At 64.0% G+C, this 17,522-nt stretch overlaps 1 protein-coding gene across 4 annotated transcripts in view; it reads left to right on the top strand.

Moving 5' to 3' along the window:
• IMPDH1 (inosine monophosphate dehydrogenase 1) overlaps positions 1-17,522 on the top strand; it is a 50,356-nt gene that overhangs the window by 22,703 nt on the left and 10,131 nt on the right. For 3 of the 4 annotated variants that reach the window (XM_030539138.1, XM_030539310.1, XM_030539391.1), the window contains 11 exons: positions 316-417; positions 631-705; positions 1,418-1,624; positions 2,532-2,619; positions 3,295-3,494; positions 4,054-4,144; positions 7,738-7,842; positions 9,214-9,357; positions 11,346-11,490; positions 11,689-11,832; positions 12,526-12,609. In XM_030539138.1, the coding sequence (XP_030394998.1) occupies positions 316-417; positions 631-705; positions 1,418-1,624; positions 2,532-2,619; positions 3,295-3,494; positions 4,054-4,144; positions 7,738-7,842; positions 9,214-9,357; positions 11,346-11,490; positions 11,689-11,832; positions 12,526-12,609 (1,385 nt within the window). The remainder of the gene's footprint in view (positions 1-315; positions 418-630; positions 706-1,417; positions 1,625-2,531; positions 2,620-3,294; positions 3,495-4,053; positions 4,145-7,737; positions 7,843-9,213; positions 9,358-11,345; positions 11,491-11,688; positions 11,833-12,525; positions 12,610-17,522) is intronic. The other variant, XM_030539218.1, reaches the window with a different exon arrangement.

Raw genomic sequence — 17,522 nt, 5'->3', positions numbered from 1 at the left:
CTCGACGCGCTGCTGGGGAGGAGGGCAGGGCTGCAGCCAGCGCCTGGCCCAGCCTGGGCATCTCCTGGCATCGGGCCTGGCTGCTGGGCAGCCCTGGGCTAGGGCTGGTGTTGGATTCACAGCTCTGCCCCCACCTCCCCCGCCAGGGAGAGTTGTTGGTGGGGGGGGGGCCTGAGGGGCTTAAGGCTCTGTGTCTCTCCCCCCTCCCCATGGAGAGTCAGTGCTGGGGGGGGCCTGAGGGGCTCACGGCTCTGCCTCCCCTGGGGAGGGTTAATACGGGCGGGGGCTGAGGGGCTCATGGCTCTGTACCCCCAGGACCTGACCTCGGCGCTGACCCGCAAGATCACCCTGAAAACGCCGCTCATCTCCTCGCCCATGGACACGGTCACTGAGTCGGACATGGCGATCGCCATGGCGGTGAGAGCTGGGGCAAGGGGGGGGCTCCACAGCTCTGATGTCAGTGGCCCCAGTTCCCATCCCCAAGCCTCTCGCTGGAGACTGACCCAGCCCTGAGCATCAGGCAGCTGGGCTGGGCACCTCATGAGCACCCTTCCCCTGCTCTGCCCCTGCCACGGGGCACCCCCATTGCTCCGTGGGGCCAGCCGAGGCTCACCCGCTCTCTCCCCGCAGCTGATGGGCGGCATCGGGATCATCCACCACAACTGCACCCCGGAGTTCCAAGCCAACGAGGTGCGCAAGGTCAAGGCAAGTACCAGCCGCGCCCTGGGGCGACCCTGGCACCAGGGGACTGGCTCTGGTCAGACGCAGGGGCCGGCCTGCCCTGCCCCTCCTCGCCCTGCACCTCTGGGGACCCTGGTCCTTTGTGGGCCCCTGACCCCAGTGTGCGTGGCACCCCGTTGGAGCCGTTCCCAGCAGACGCCTGTGCTGGGCCTGGGCATCCAGCTCTGACAGGCTTCCCGGCCACGTGGAGGTTAGCGCCTTGCTGGGGGGGTCTGAGCCACATGGAGACACCCGGTGCTGCCCCCCCCTTAGGCCTACCACGCTGTCCCCAGAGCCCTGGGGCATCCGGGTGGCTGTGGAGGGAGAGATCTGCCCAGTCTGCCCAGTGCCCTGGTGCCAGCAGGCCTGGGGATGGAGCCGTGAGCTCCTGGCACCCGCTGCCTGTTTGCATGCTGTGGGGAGTGCTGGGCTGAGTGAGGTGTCACCCCCCAGGATCGTGGGGCATTAGCAAGGCCAGAGTGCTTGGGATGAACGGGCGTTGGGTGGGGCGCTGTGGGGTAGGGTCCCTGGAGAGCAGGGCTGTGCGGGTCAGTGGGAAGATTGATGCCCCCTGGGTAGCGTAGGGGCCGGGTGGGGCAGTCGTGGGGTTGGCACCCGGGGGGGCGCTTGCGGGAGGCTAACCCTGCTCTGTGCTGCAGGCGCCTGGCTGGTGACTCCCCCTCTCCCTCCCCTGCAGAAATTTGAGCAGGGCTTCATCACAGACCCGGTGGTGATGAGCCCCACGCACAACGTGGGAGACGTCTTCGAGGCCAAGCTGCGGCACGGCTTCTCGGGGATCCCCGTCACTGAGACGGGCAAGATGGGCAGCAAGCTGGTGGGCATTGTCACCTCGCGGGACATTGACTTCCTCACCGAGAAGGACTATGCTACCTACCTCAGCGAGGTACCGCCCGCCCCCGGGATGCCTGGGGCCCTGCCCCGGACACAGCCTCCCCTGTGCCCGGCTGCGTCTCGCGCCAGCCTGGCCTCCTGTGCTGCTCAGTGTCCAGACTGGGCCCGGTGAGGGGGCGGGTTGGAATTTGCTGCCCTCTGGTAGCTCAGCCCTCTGAACATGGTGCTGTGAGGCCAGGCACCCAGTTCTGTGGGTTAGGGGTGCACAGGGTGGGGACATTGGGGCAGGGCTTTTGGGGTAGGGTGACTAGACAGCAGATGTGAAAATCGGGATGGGGGTGGGGGGTAATAGGAGCCTATGTAAGAAAAAGCTCCAAATACCAGGACTGTCCTTATAAAGGTGGGACATCTGGTCATCCTATTTTGGGGAGAGGGACAGGGGGCAGGGCAGGAGGAGTAGAGGGGGTGGGGCTGTTGGGGAAGGGGCAGGGCATTGGGGTGGAGGGGTCAGGAGGAGTAGAGGGGGTGCGGCTGTTGGGGAGGGGCAGGGGCAGGGCAGGAGGAGTAGAGGGGGTGGGGCTGTTGGGGAGCGGCAGGGGCAGGGCAGGAGGAGTAGAGGGGGTGGAGCTGTTGGGGGAGGGGCAGGGGCAGGGCAGGAGGAGTAGAGGGGGTGCGGCTGTTGGGGAGGGGCAGGGGCAGGGCAGGAGGAGTAGAGGGGGTGGGGCTGTTGGGGAGCGGCAGGGGCAAGGCTGGAGCAGTAGAGGGGGTGGGACTGTTGGGGAAGAGGCAGGGCACTGGGGTGGAGGGGGCAGGAGGCGTAGAGGGGGTGGAGCAGTTGGGGAAAAGGCAGGGCACTGGGGTGGAGGGGGCAGGAGGAGTAGAGGGGGTGGGGCTGTTGGGGAGGGGCAGGGCACTGAGGCCCCTCTGGTTGCGCTGCCATGTGCCGTTTGGCCCCGCAGGTGATGACAAAGCGAAACGACCTGGTGGTGGCACCCGCCGGGGTCACCCTGAAGGAGGCCAATGAGATCCTGCAACGCAGCAAGAAAGGTACCTGGAGCCTTGCGCCGCCCACCCTGCCCTGGGCACTGGAGAGAAATGGCTCCACCGGTGCCCCTCATTCCTGGCCCGCAGCCCCTGCCAGCCCAGCCCTGGGCACTGTGAGCTGGCGAGGGGGGTGGCAGGGGAGAGACTGAGACGCTTCCAAGCCCATTATGGGTTCTTTGCTGCCCCAGGGCTGGTGCCCCCTGTGCCCGGGCAGGAGGCCAAGTGGGACCCCGCATACTCTTTAACCTGGGCTCCCTCTCCTTGCTGACTCTGCGGGTTGTTCTCCGGGGCATGGAGTAGAGTGAGTCACAGGGGCGGTGCCTGGCCCAGCCCTGCTCTTGCTGAGCAGAGCCTGGGCGCTGGAGGTGGGGGGCACGTGGGGCAGCCCCACGTGCTTGGAGTGGCGGGCAGGGCGATGTGGCCGAGGTTGCAGCGTCGTTAGCAGCTGACGTTCGATGAGGGGGCTGCCAGGGCTGAGCTGGGCTGCGGGCACTGGCTTGTCTCCATGCAGGTCTCGGATGTGCTGAGCTGGGGGTGGTGGGGCTGTTAGCCAGGGTCAACGTGAAAGGCCAGTAACCAGCCACAGCCCCACCGTGGAGCCAGCCCCACTGCGCATGCGGCTGTGGCCGCGGGGCTCTACCAGGTGCCCCCCTCACCGCCGTGCCCTCCCCGTGCCAGGGAAGCTGCCCATCGTGAACGACAGCGACGAGCTGGTGGCCATCATCGCCCGCACGGACTTGAAGAAGAACCGCGACTACCCGCTGGCCTCCAAGGACTCGCGCAAGCAGCTGCTGTGCGGGGCGGCCATCGGTACCCGTGAAGACGACAAGTACCGGCTCGACCTGCTCACGCAGGCCGGTGTCGACGTGGTGGTGCTGGTGGGTACCGGGCTCGGGGGGGCTCCCTGCTGCCCCCCCGGCCCAGCAGCCTCCCTGACCCCCGGCATAGCGAGGGTTAAGGCCCTGAGCTCCTTGCCCGCCCAAGCCAGATGCTTGGCACCTCCCTGCCTAGGTCAAATGACCCCCACCCTGCCCCAGATCGGATCATCTGCTGGGTCTGGTGTCTGCCACCTGGAGCAGGGCAGCTGGTGCTTGGAGCAGGATGTGCGTGGGGCTAGTCTCCAAGCCTGAGGAACTGAATCAGTCCCACATCGTTTCAGGCGCATGCTCGCCGGGATGCCGGCTCGCTCTGCATGGGCTCTGTCGCCTTGGGAGAGCTGCCAGGCCAGGTGTGTGCTGGTGGGCAGGGAAGGAGACAGGATTGCCCTGAGCGGAGCGGGGCTTGGGGATGAGGGCTGGGGATCTCCCTTCCGGGAGTGGCTGGGCCCATTAGCAGTCAGGGCGGGGGCTGGGGTTAGTGTGGGGGCGAGGCCGGAGCCGGAGCGGTCTCTCCTGCTCCCTTCCTGCTCTAACTGTGGTGTCGTCCCGCTGCCCCCAGGACTCCTCCCAGGGCAATTCCGTGTACCAGATCGGCATGATCCATTACATCAAGCAGAACTACCCCGAGCTGCAGGTGATTGGTGGGAATGGTGAGTCTCTGGGGGCCGCAGCCCTGGCTGGCGGGTGCAGGGTGGGGCACTCATGAGGCTGTGACTCTGACAGGCACAGCACTGCTCTAGCTCCAGCAAGGGCGGTGTGGAGCTGCGTATGGGGAACCACTGCTGGAATGCCCCACGTGGCGCTTCTGGGCCCGGGGCTCTGCTCGCTCCCCGGCACGGCTCCGGTGCCCCACGTGGCGCTTCTGGGCCCAGAGCTCTGCTCGCTCCCCAGCACGGCTCCGGTGCCCCACGTGGCGCTTCTGGGCCCGGAGCTCTGCTCGCTCCCCGGCACGGCTCCGGTGCCCCACGTGGCACGTCTGGGCCCAGGCTCTGCTCGCTCCCCGGCACGGCTCCGGTGCCCCACGTGGCACTTCTGGGCCCAGAGCTCTGCTCGCTCCCCGGCACGGCTCCGGTGCCCCACGTGGCGCTTCTGGGCCCAGAGCTCTGCTCGCTCCCCGGCACGGCTCCGGTGCCCTACGTGGCGCTTCTGGGCCCAGAGCTCTGCTCGCTCCCCGGCACGGCTCCGGTGCCCCACGTGGCGCTTCTGGGCCCAGAGCTCTGCTCGCTCCCCGGCACGGCTCTGGTGCCCCACGTGGCACTTCTGGGCCCAGAGCTCTGCTCGCTCCCCGGCACGGCTCTGGTGCCCCACGTGGCGCTTCTGGGCCCGGAGCTCTGCTCGCTCCCCGGCACGGCTCCGGTGCCCCACGTGGCACGTCTGGGCCCAGGCTCTGCTCGCTCCCTGGCACGGCTCCGGTGCCCCACGTGGCGCTTCTGGGCCCAGAGCTCTGCTCGCTCCCCGGCACGGCTCCGGTGCCCCACGTGGCGCTTCTGGGCCCGGAGCTCTGCTCGCTCCCCGGCACGGCTCCGGTGCCCCACGTGGCGCTTCTGGGCCCAGGCTCTGCTCGCTCCCTGGCACGGCTCCGGTGCCCCACGTGGCGCTTCTGGGCCCAGAGCTCTGCTCGCTCCCCGGCACGGCTCCGGTGCCCCACGTGGCGCTTCTGGGCCCGGAGCTCTGCTCGCTCCCCGGCACGGCTCCGGTGCCCCACGTGGCGCTTCTGGGCCCGGAGCTCTGCTCGCTCCCCGGCACGGCTCCGGTGCCCCACGTGGCGCTTCTGGGCCCGGAGCTCTGCTCGCTCCCCGGCACGGCTCCGGTGCACCACGTGGCGCTTCTGGGCCCGGAGCTCTGCTCGCTCCCCGGCACGGCTCCGGTGCCCCACGTGGCGCTTCTGGGCCCGGAGCTCTGCTCGCTCCCCGGCACGGCTCCGGTGCCCCACGTGGCGCTTCTGGGCCCAGAGCTCTGCTCGCTCCCCGGCACGGCTCCGGTGCACCACGTGGCGCTTCTGGGCCCTGAGCTCTGCTCGCTCCCCGGCACGGCTCCGGTGCCCCACGTGGCGCTTCTGGGCCCGGAGCTCTGCTCGCTCCCCGGCACGGCTCCGGTGCCCCACGTGGCACGTCTGGGCCCAGCCTCTGCTCGCTCCCCGGCACGGCTCCGGTGCCCCACGTGGCGCTTCTGGGCCCAGAGCTCTGCTCGCTCCCCGGCACGGCTCCGGTGCCCCACGTGGCGCTTCTGGGCCCGGAGCTCTGCTCGCTCCCCGGCACGGCTCCGGTGCCCCACGTGGCACGTCTGGGCCCAGCCTCTGCTCGCTCCCCGGCACGGCTCCGGTGCCCCACGTGGCGCTTCTGGGCCCAGAGCTCTGCTCGCTCCCCGGCACGGCTCCGGTGCCCCACGTGGCGCTTCTGGGCCCAGAGCTCTGCTCGCTCCCCGGCACGGCTCCGGTGCCCCACGTGGCTCTTCTGGGCCCAGAGCTCTGCTCGCTCCCCGGCACGGCTCCGGTGCCCCACGTGGCACATCTGGGCCCAGAGCTCTGCTCGCTCCCCGGCACGGCTCCGGTGCCCCACGTGGCGCTTCTGGGCCCAGAGCTCTGCTCGCTCCCCGGCACGGCTCCAGTGCCCCACGTGGCGCTTCTGGGCCCGGAGCTCTGCTCGCTCCCCGGCACGGCTCCGGTGCCCCACGTGGCACGTCTGGGCCCAGGCTCTGCTCGCTCCCCGGCACGGCTCCGGTGCCCCACGTGGCGCTTCTGGGCCCAGAGCTCTGCTCGCTCCCCGGCACGGCTCCGGTGCCCCACGTGGCGCTTCTGGGCCCAGAGCTCTGCTCGCTCCCCGGCACGGCTCCGGTGCCCCACGTGGCGCTTCTGGGCCCAGAGCTCTGCTCGCTCCCCGGCACGGCTCCGGTGCCCCACATGGCATGTCTGGGCCCAGAGCTCTGCTCGCTCCCCGGCACGGCTCCGGTGCCCCACGTGGCGCTTCTGGGCCCAGAGCTCTGCTCGCTCCCTGGCACGGCTCCGGTGCCCCACGTGGCGCTTCTGGGCCCAGAGCTCTGCTCGCTCCCCGGCACGGCTCCGGTGCCCCACGTGGCGCTTCTGGGCCCAGAGCTCTGCTCGCTCCCCGGCACGGCTCCGGTGCCCCACGTGGCGCTTCTGGGCCCAGAGCTCTGCTCGCTCCCCGGCACGGCTCCGGTCCCCCACATGGCACGTCTGGGCCCGGAGCTCTGCTCGCTCCCCGGCACAGCTCCGGTCCCCCACGTGGCACGTCTGGGCCCGGAGCTCTGCTCGCTCTCTGGCACGGCTCCGGTGCCCCACGTGGCACGTCTGGGCCCAGGGCTCTGCTCGCTCCCTGGCACAGCTCCGGTGCCCCACGTGGCACATCTGGGCCCAGAGCTCTGCTCGCTCCCCGGCACGGCTCCAGTGCCCCACGTGGCACGTCTGAGCCCAGAGCTCTGCTTGCTCCCTGGCACAGCTCCGGTGCCCCACGTGGCGCTTCTGGGCCCAGGGCTCTGCTCGCTCCCCGGCACGGCTCCGGTGCCCCACGTGGCACATCTGGGCCCAGAGCTCTGCTCGTTCCCCGGCACGGCTCCGGTGCCCCACGTGGCGCTTCTGGGCCCAGAGCTCTGCTCGTTCCCCGGCACGGCTCTGGTGCCCCACGTGGCGCTTCTGGGCCCGGAGCTCTGCTCGCTCCCCGGCACGGCTCCAGTGCCCCGCATGGCACGTCTGGGCCCAGGGCTCTGCTTGCTCCCCGGCACGGCTCCGGTGCCCAACATGGCACGTCTGGGCCCGGAGCTCTGCTTGCTCCCCGACACGGCTTCGGTGCCCAACACAGCACGTCTGGGCCTGAGGCCCTGTGCCAGGGGCTCCCCTCGATGCTGAGGGAGCCCCTGCCCTGTTCTGAGCAGCAAGTACCACGCTGCTGACCACAATTGCTGAGCTAGGCGAAGCAGGAGCAAGTGCTCGCCGTGCCGGGATTGGAGCGGTTTCCTGGCCCCTCTGCGACCCAGTGACCCGGAGTTGGACCAGATCCTGCCTGCCCAGACCCGTGGGAGCAGCCCTGCCAGAGCCAGCAGCCTGCCAACGCCATCCTGCACCTGCTGTGCCCGGTCCATTCTCCCTGCTGCGAGCGGGGGGATGGGTGGGGGGTGGGAGATGTGACTGGGATTCCCGGTCTGAGAGCAGCCCAGGCGGGGCCCTTGACTCTGTCCCGGGCCCGGTGACCAGGTATTTCATGGCTGCCTTTGCTTTTCTCTCCTATTGGATCCACAGTGGTGACAGCGGCACAGGCCAAGAACCTGATTGACGCGGGGGTGGATGGCCTGCGTGTGGGCATGGGCTGCGGCTCCATCTGCATCACACAGGAAGGTAGGGGCATGCTCCGAGCATCGCGGGGGGCCCTCGCAGCCCCAGGGCCGGCCCTGTCATGGTACAATTCCCCACTCTGAACCTTAGCGTCCAAAAGATGGGGTACCAGCATGAATTCCTCTAAGCTCAATCACCAGCTTAGAACCTGTAGCGCTGCCACCAAGCAGGAATTCCAGTGCCTGGTACACTCTGGTCCCCCCAAAACCTTGCCCGGGGACCCCCAAGACCCAGTCCCTCTGGATCTTAACACAAGGAAAGTAAACCCTTTCCCTCACCGTTGCCTCTCCCAGGCTCCCCCTCCCTGGGTTACCCTGGAAGATCACTGTGATTCAAACTCCTTGAATCTTAAAACAGAGAGGAAAATTCACCTTCCTCCCTCCTTCTCTTTCCCCCTCCCAGACTCTTCCTGAGAGAGAAAGTAATCCTGGCACAGAGAGAAATCAGCCTCTCTCTCCCTCTTCCCTCCTTTCTCCCCACCAATTCCCTGGTGAACCCAGACCCAGTCCCCGGGGTCTCACCAGAATAAAAAAAAACAGTCAGGTTCTTAAACAAGAAAAGCTTTTAATTAAAGAAAGAAAAAACAATAAAAATTATCTTTGTAAATTTAAAATGGAATAGTTACAGGGTCTTTCAACTATAGACACTGGGAACACCCTCCCAGCCTAAGTATACAAGTACAAATTAAAATCCTTTCAGCAAAATACCAATTTGAACTCCTTCCAGCCAAATACACATTTGCAAATAAAGAAAACAACCATAAGCCTAACTCGCTTTATCTACCTCGTACTCACTATTCTGAACTTATAAGAGCCTGTATCGGAGAGATTGGAGAGAAACCTGGTTGCACATCTGGTCACTCTCAGAACCCAGAGAGAACAACAACCAAAACTAACAGCACACACACAAACTTCCCTCCCTCAAGATTTGAAAGTCTCCTGTCCCCTGATTGCTCCTCTGGTCAGGTGACAGCCAGGCTCACTGATCTTGTTAACCCTTTGCAGGCAAAAGAGATATGAAGCACTTTTGTTCTATTAACTCCTACTTATCTGTTTGTGACAGGCCCCCATGGGGGTCTGCAGCCCCCAGCGGGGCAGGAAGGGCCCAGGTCAGTGTCCCACCGGGCAGAGGTGTCGCAGAGGTTATGTGGGGGCTGCTCTGCCCTACTACCTCCTTCCCCCCATCCTGCTGCAGGTCTCCAGGCCCCTGCTCAGGCCAGGCTGGCGCTGCAGGGAACAGCTTGCTCCTGTGCACTCGGCTCTGGGCCTTTGTCGGCATGGCTGATGCCTGCAGCTGGCAGAGGAACCAGCCCCACGCTGTGCCCAGCGTGTCAGTGGCCTGCCCCGGCGCTGACAGTCCTGTCTCTGGCTGCAGTGATGGCGTGCGGCAGGCCCCAGGGCACAGCGGTGTACAAGGTGGCAGAGTATGCCCGCAGATTCGGTGTGCCCGTGATCGCCGACGGCGGCATCCAGACTGTGGGGCATGTGGTGAAGGCGCTGTCTCTAGGAGCCTCTACGGGTGAGTGAGCCTGTCGCCGTGGGGCCAGCCTGCCTATCCCCAGTGCATCCACCCCGAGCTGCTGGGCGTAACAACACAACTGAGAGTACCCGTTCAGGGCAGGGCAGGAGGAGTAGAGGGCGTGGGACTGTTGGGGAAGGGGCAGGGCACTGGGGTGGAGGGGTCCCTTGCTGGGAGCAGGGCAGTCACAGCCCAAGGCTGGTGGTTTTTTCACTTCTAAGGCAAACCAAACCAGCCACACAGAGAGGACTTTGGTCTCACCCCACAGGCTAACCACAAGTCACACAAGCAATTTCCTTAGACACTCCAGTCTCCCAGTATCACCACCAGTGCCACCTGTCCTGGGGATGAATGGTTATGAAAACCAACACCCCAATAAAAAAAAAAGGTTCTCCTGATCCCAAAGGACCAAGCCCCAGACCCAGGTCAATATACGCATCAGATCTTACCCACAAATCACGCTGTTGCCAATCCTCTAGAATCTAAAATCTAAGAGTTTATTCATAAAGGGAAAAAGATAGAGATGAGAGCTAGAATTGGTTAAATGGAAACAATTCCATACAGTGATGGCAAAGTCTTCGTTCAGGCTTGTGGCAGTGATGGAATAAAACTGGAGGTTCAAATCAAGTCTCTGGAACATCCCCAGCCGGGATGGGTCATCAGTCCTTTTCAGAACTTCAGTTTGTAGCAAAGTTCCTTCAGAGGTATGAAGGAGGATTGAAGACCAGATGGAGGAGTTTCCGGGCCTTTTATATTCTCTGCCCCCTGGAAGGACCCCTTTGTTCTTTCTGTGGAAAATCACAACAGCAAGATGGAGTCTGGAGTCATGTGGGCAAGTCACATGTCCATGCATGACTCAGTTTGCAGGCCGACGCCATTGTTTACGTGTTAGTTTGAACAGTCCCTGCTCAGATGTGGGTTGGCATCTCCCAAAGTTCATTGTCAGTTAAGTGTTTCCTGATTGGGCACTTACTGAGGCCTGGTCTGCCCTGGTGGGGGAGGGATCGATCTAAGATACACAACTTCAACTAGTCGACGTATCTTAGATCGAATTAAAATTACTTACTTGGCATCCTTGTGGCGCTGGATCGACGGCTGCGGCTCCCCCGTCGATGGGAGAGTGATCAGGGAATCGATTTATTGCGTCTACACTACCCGGGGTAAATCGATCCCCGATAGATCGATGGCTACCTGCCGATCCAGCAGCAGTGTAGACAGACCCTGAGACTAGTCCCTTCTCAAGAAGCTGACCCAGTGCTTCACTGAGGCTACTTAGAATCAGAACACTTTGAGAGACACGTCCATAGCCAGTATTTATAACTGCAGTTATCAAAGGATACACACATACAGATAGCGTAATCAGAACCAGCAAATCAGAACCTTTCCCTAGACACCTCACTCGACAACCTTTGCACAATATTTGCTGCAAATATATAACAGTGGTTCCAACAGTGATCTGTACGATCCCAGTTTGTCAATAACATCACACAGGGATCCGCCGGGATGCTCTCCCCTTGCAGTCAGTGCTGGCCTCGGTGTGCGGGGTGGCACTAGGGGGCGCTGTACTGCAGGAAGTGGGGTGGGGGCTCAGCAGGGGGTGGCTCCCCCCCACTGGTGCTGACTCTGGGGTGCCATGGCTGGCTGCATGAGATACCACATGCCTTGTGGTGGTGGATTCCACAGGCGAATTCCCTCCGTGCTGGGGGTGCTGGCCCCAAAGGGTTCAGCAGATGCCCTATACCTGGCATCTCCTGCGCCCCCAGAGGGCCACATTCAGCCCTGACACGATGATTTCTGCAGGGGCTCAAAGGCCAGCAGACGCGCCGCTGCCTGAGCCAGGCGGGACGGGGAGCGCGGGAGCTGTGCACGCTTGGGGCTCGGGGGCTGTGGTCGTGCCCAAGCGTGCCCCTGGGGAACACATGCAGGCTGGTCTCTGCCGTGGCACTAACATCCCCCGTTCTCTGCCTCTCTCCCTGGCACCCGGGCAGTGATGATGGGCTCCCTGCTGGCAGCCACCACGGAGGCTCCGGGCGAGTATTTCTTCTCAGATGGCGTGAGGCTGAAGAAGTACCGGGGGATGGGCTCGCTCGACGCCATGGAGAAGAACAGCAGCAGCCAGAAGCGATACTTCAGGTGTGGGGCAGCGGGCAGGGACCCCTCGGTCCAGCCTGGGCTGGGGGGCGGGAGCTGGGTAAACAGCCTGCCAGGCAGATGCTGGGCACAGCTAGGCGTGGGGCCCAGAGGGAGTGGGGCAGCTGGAGGGTGGGAGTGGGCAGGCTGGAGTCAGGAGCGGGGCCCCCCTGTAACAGCCGCCGTGTTTTCCCCCCACAGCGAAGGGGATAAGGTGAAGGTGGCGCAGGGCGTCTCTGGCTCCATCCAGGACAAGGGCTCCATCCAGAAGTTCGTCCCATACTTGATCGCGGGGATTCAGCATGGCTGCCAGGACATCGGGGCCAGGAGCCTCTCCATCCTCCGGTGAGGGGCGTGGGGGCCAAGGAGAGGCTACGGTTCTCACTCAGCCCTGGGCAGGCCGACCTGGGAGGGGCCTGCCCTGCCCCAGCAAGATCCTGAGCTCTGCCCTGCCTGGGAGGGTGGGGACAGATGGCATCTGAGGGGTGGGGAGCCGAGCTGGGGGCTGCAGCCGTGCCAGGCTACGGGGAAGCAGCTGAGCATCCCACCTCAGAGCTCATCCCCCCAGACCACACTGAGAGTGTCTCGCACGGACAGCTGCCGCAGTGCCTGGGGGCGCCATAGGATGGGAAAGGCCAAAGGGCGGCTGACCAGGCCGTGGGCCACGTAGGGGCTACTCCAGGGCCCCCTTAGGCGGGCAGTTACGTCACTGAGTCCCAGGCTCTGGTAGCCTGGCCCTGGGTGGGGTTAGATCCTTGCGACATGTCCCAGTCACTGCCTGGGGCCGTGGCAGGGCTGACACAGCCGGGCAGTGTTGTCGTGGCACCTGTGTGGGGTTGCCGTGGGGAGGATGGCACAGCCTGGGTGGGCCTGGGCCAGGCCAGGCTGCCATGGCGAGGCGCCGGCATGGGGCCTGGCGGGTTGCTCTGGCAGCTGCTGCTGCGCTGTGGTGCATGCTCTGTCCTTTCCCCCGCGTGCCTCCAGGGCCGGGGGCAGGAGGTCTGCCGCACACCTAGCCACGCTGTCTCTGCTTGCCAGCTCCATGATGTACTCAGGCGAGCTGAAGTTCGAGAAGAGGACCATGTCAGCCCAGATCGAAGGTGGCGTCCACGGCCTCCACTCGTAAGTGCCCGGCTGCTTCCCAGCCCTGCCGGCTCTGGCTGCTGCTTGGCAGTGTGTCGTTACCCAGGAGGCGGTGCCGTGCCCTGGAGTTGCTGGGCTCTGAGCTCCTGGGGGCGTCCCCGCTTTCCTGACTGGCTGGGGACTTGGGGCAGGCAGGAGCCCTCCTCTGACCCTGCAGCCCCACAGGCAGCCAGCAGCAGCGACCATCCCACAGGTTCCTGCCCCTTTGCCATGTGTCAACCAGGATCCTTCTCTTCCCACCTGCTCCTGCCCCTGCTCTCACTGCTGTGACCGTCTGGCATTGGGTGCGCTGTGGTAACGCCGAGGTGCCCATAGGCTCAGAGACCAGCGCGCTGGGTGCTGTACAGACACAGAGCGGGAGGGTGCTCCTCACCCCCAGGAGCTCAGCATCTCCCTGTGAGACAAGAGACCCCAGGAGGATACAAGCAGCGTGGAGAGGTTGGGTCTGGTGGTTGGACAGCTGCCTGGAGCTGCGTTCCCTGCTGGAAATCCCAAATGTTCTCCTCCCATTGGGGGGCAGCAGAGGATTTCTCTGGGGGTGGGGAGGGCCAGGGTGGACCTGTGAAGCTCCCTGGGCCCTCTCCCCACTCTGGGTGAGCAGCAGTATTGTCTCTAGGGCAGGCAGGGACCCTCTTCGGAGAGCTCTCTCCCCCCCCCCCCCGCTCCGGGTGGTGCACTGGGAGTGCAGCTAGTCTGGGTGGAGAAGGGGCCTGCAGCCTCACTCCATGAGGCCTGGGGAGCCAAGGACTCCCAGCCTGACCACAGATCCCTTCTCCGCGCTGGGGGGCGGTGCTGCCGTGCCCGGCGGGGGGACAGCCAGCGGCTGATGGAGAGCGCTGCGCGTCCGGTATTCCGGCACCGAGCCCCTCTGAGTGACACAGCTCAGGGATGGCAGCCAGTCACTGCACGGCTGTCCCTGCCATCCCATGCCCATGCTGACCTGCCCAGCCCTAGCTAGCTGGGCCGACCCTGGTGTCGCCAATCTCCAGGACCCTGTCCCTACAGGGCACCCGCTGTGCTGGCAGCAGCTGAGTCCGTGCTGGGGTCTGTTCTGACAGGCGAGAGGGGTGAGGGTGGAGGTTGGTAGCAGTATCCAGCTGGCCAGGAGGAGGTGTTATCAGAGCAAGAGAGAGCGAGCTTCTTCAGACGTCACTGACCCCTCAGATGCCCCAAGAGGCCAGGTCTGGCCTGTCCTGGGGCTGGGCAAACAGCCATTCCCATGTAGTGCTGGGGACTGTCGCTGGGCAGTGTGAATCTGACAGCCCCCTGCACTGTCTGTGAGGGAGCAGATCCCAAATGCTCACCTGTCTGCTGCCTTCCTGGTTCTCCCCTTCACAACAGGGCGATGCTTTGGCTCCCTGCTCCTGCATCTGCCCTGGGGTGTGGTCTTTCTCTGAGCAGCAGTGGGACCCCGAGGGGTTGGGTTAGCAGCCCCCTGCCCAAGGGACAGTGGATGGTAGCTAGGACGCTTGGAGCCATCACGGCATCACCTGCCTGCTGTTTGTAACTCATGTTTATTCCAGTGGTGCCTAAGGACCAACTGAGATCAGGGCCCCTTGCGCTAGGCACTGTATGAACTGGGGGTAGCAGAGGGTCTCTGCCCGAAGGAGTTTACAGTCTAAGTAGACCAGATGGCTTTGGTGGGTGAGAGCCACTTGCTAGAGCCATCGTGAACAGACCTGTGGCCATCCACCCTGCATACAGAGAGCGCAGCCTGCAGTGCCCGGCACACAGAGCTCTGCCTTGAGCCCGGGCACTCAGGCTCGGAGAATTCTGGAGGCCGTTTCTGGGCCAGAGGCTGCGTGGTCGCATGCCAGGCGCCCCAGTTAACATGCTGCCAACAGATGGCTCCCAGGTCAGGAAGCACAGAGTGAGCACCAATAGAGACCCGATGTTTTACCCTGACTTTGTTCAGCCAAAGCGATCGGCCTGCGAGGCCAGCGGTGTGATCTCAGCCCCGCGCTGAGCACTCTTGGGGCGTGGGGGGGGCGAATCAGGCAGCGTATCCGGGAGATACAGGGCGTGGCCCGGAAACACCAGTGTCTTTCATCTGTTGGCCTGTGGGAAGGCTGTGGCCTTTGATGCGTTCCAGGCAGGAGGAGCGTTCAGTTTCACTCACTTGGCAAAGTCTGCACAAGCACAGCTGGGACGTGGGGGAAGCAGCAGAGGGACCGAAGGCTGGGGGTCTGGGTGTGAGTCCAGTCTAGCATCCAGGCAGGGTCTGGGGAGGAACAGCGTCCCATTGCCAGAACAGACACTGATCACTTCGGAGGTATCATCAGACGTAGGCAGAGTCCTAGGCAAAAGGCTGCAATGAAGGCTGCAAAATGTCTGTTCAGGGACAGGCCCGTCAGCGAATGCTGTGGCTTCTCAGAGGGGTGCTCAGCCTGGCTGGAGCGTGGCCGGCTGATTATGGAATTTTCTCTTGGGCTTTCTAAGCCCTCTCTAAGGGAAGAACTCCATTTTCCTCTCCTGCATTCTCCCTTCGGTAACTCAGGCTTGTAAGGACGGGCCTGAGAGCAGGGCTGCAACCGGGGTGTGGGTGTGTGGGGAGGGGAGAACGGGCTAGATTCGTGGCCTAGACTAGCCCTCGAGCCCAGCGTGCGGAGAGGCTAGCACTCTGACGGAGCAGGCTAGAGAATCCACGCGGGTCCTTCAGGGCATGGTCTGTTGCACCCAGACGACCCGGGCACACTGGTGCCGTGGGAGTGTCCCCAGGTAACCAGGGACTTGCCCGTGGCCTGGCTGTCAGCAGCTTTCAGCCTTCAGCGTGGAGGGGGTTACACCTCAGGGCAGCTGGACCCATCTCCCCAGACCTCTCCCAGCAGGGAGGTACCAGGATGCTCCTGCCCAGATCGTGGCATCAGCACTTTTGCCAATACTCCTAGTTCTGCAGAGGATCGTGTGCTTAGATGAGGTGGGGCTTGTGCTATAGTGGAGATAGCCATGCTGGTTGGCTGGCTGGCCTGTCTGTCTTCCCATTCCTTGCTCATTGGCTGAGACTTGAATTCAGCCCCTGCCCTGCCTGGGGGGATTAGAGCAGATGGCACGGGCTCAGCCCTCCCCTGCCTTTGCTGGCGTTAACCCGTGTGCTGTCCCCACCCCTCGCCGGGCCGGGCTCCCTGCCTGGGGGGCTGCTGGCGCTCGCATGGGATGATGCGCGGGGGATTCCTGCGGCTGGGGGAATGCTGTGCGGGTCCCATTTCTAGCACCTCCTGCGCAAATCAGGATCTTTGGCTGCACCTGCAGCCTGTTCTCATCCGCCCTCCCACCCGAGGGCAGAGCAGCCCTGGCTGGCCCTCATCCCCCTCTGACCCTCCACGGCAGCGAGATGGAGCCCAGCGGCGCCTGCCCACTCCCCTGTGGCTCCCTGCAGTCGTGTCCACTGATCGGCTGCACAGGCGTGGCCAGACGGAGGGAGCTGGTGGCAAAGGGGAGATGCTGTTCTCTCAAAGCGAGCAGTCAGGTTCCTCCAGTCACTCCGCCCCGGGCCTGCTGGCACTTGGAGATTTCTGCCCTCCCCGGTTAGCTGTTAGTGGAGGCTCTGCTGAGGCACACTCTGCTGCCAGCTCCTTTTAGTGTTTCTTCATTTTATTTCCTTCCCCGACTGTTCCTGGTGCTGCAGGCACCTTCCGACCTCATGGCCAAGCCAATCTCCCTGGCTTCCCACCGTGTCTGTCGCTGAACTCACTCCGTTTCATGTTGGGCCAGCCAGGGTCGCTTCCTTGGGGTGGGAGCCGTGTCCTAGACTGCTGGTCCTTCTCCGCCAGAACCCGCCCGTCCGGGGATGCTCGTGTAATGCTGTCCCTGCTGGAGTGAGCCGTGAGGGGAAAGAGTCTCTGGCCCCCAAAAGGGGCTCTCCTCCCTGAGCTCCCACTCCTCCCGTGCCCTGTAAGTAGGGACTCCCTGCTGGAGACTCCTATTGCTGGTACCCAGAAACTGTCTGCAGCCCCTTCGGCTAGCCGCCTTCGGGCCTGCAAACAGTTTGGCACCAGCTGGGAGCTTGGCACTGGAGTCCAAGACCGCCTGCACCTCACCATAAGGGCAACCCGCAGTGCAGCTCCTCTTTCCCCAAACAGAGAGACCAAAGAATTGAGTTATGAATGAGTATGGAATGGCAGGTCACCCCCTCAGTCCTGCCCAACCCACAGAATGCACAGGGACTTGGGCCCAGACACTCACATCCGCGATCGGACAGCAAAACCCTGTCTGAGTGTTGGGTCTCGTGGCACCAAGCACAGATGTGACGCCGCTTGCCAGAGGTCACCTCCTCTCTCCCTGGGCTGGCTGAGCGTCCTATGGACGCTCACCTCCTGGGTCTGATGGCTGGCCGAACCCCCGGCAGTCTACAGAGGGAATCAGGCACTCCTCCAAAGAGTGATTGCAGATGCCCAGAAAGAGTCCTGACCCCATGTCAGTGGGCTGGAAGTCAGGGCAATTGCATTGGCTGCAGAACATTAATACAGTGCTGAAAGGAACCACACTGCAGATGCGGACGGACGGACGGCCCCTCCATGGCAGGTGGGGGTACCCACTGTCAGCCGCTGATCCAGCAGGGGAGGGGGGACTGGCTGCATGGACTAAATGCCGTGGCTCTCCTCCTCCTCCCAGGAGTACATCGCAATCTGGGCAGACAGTGTTGAGCCCAGCATGTGTGTCACTGAAGGACTCCTGTGTTCTCAGACCTGTGTTCGACAGACGGGGCAATAGACTGCTCACCCCCAATAGGAACAACGGACGCCTTCTCTTCGGCCCCAGAGCACCAGCCCAGGGTCCCTCCAGGAAGCCTGCTCCATGCCCTCTATGCCTCCCCACCCCCAATGCCCAGGGCGGGAAGGAAGACGAGGCAGGATGCAGTCACATGCATAGCCCCTTAGTGGGCCAGCCAGCAT

Source organism: Gopherus evgoodei, chromosome 1, assembly GCF_007399415.2.
Source record: "Gopherus evgoodei ecotype Sinaloan lineage chromosome 1, rGopEvg1_v1.p, whole genome shotgun sequence".
In the NCBI taxonomy this organism is placed as follows: domain Eukaryota; kingdom Metazoa; phylum Chordata; order Testudines; family Testudinidae; genus Gopherus; species Gopherus evgoodei.
The sequence above is the reverse complement of the archived record's forward strand: the minus strand, read 5'-3'. Positions and strand labels throughout refer to the sequence as shown.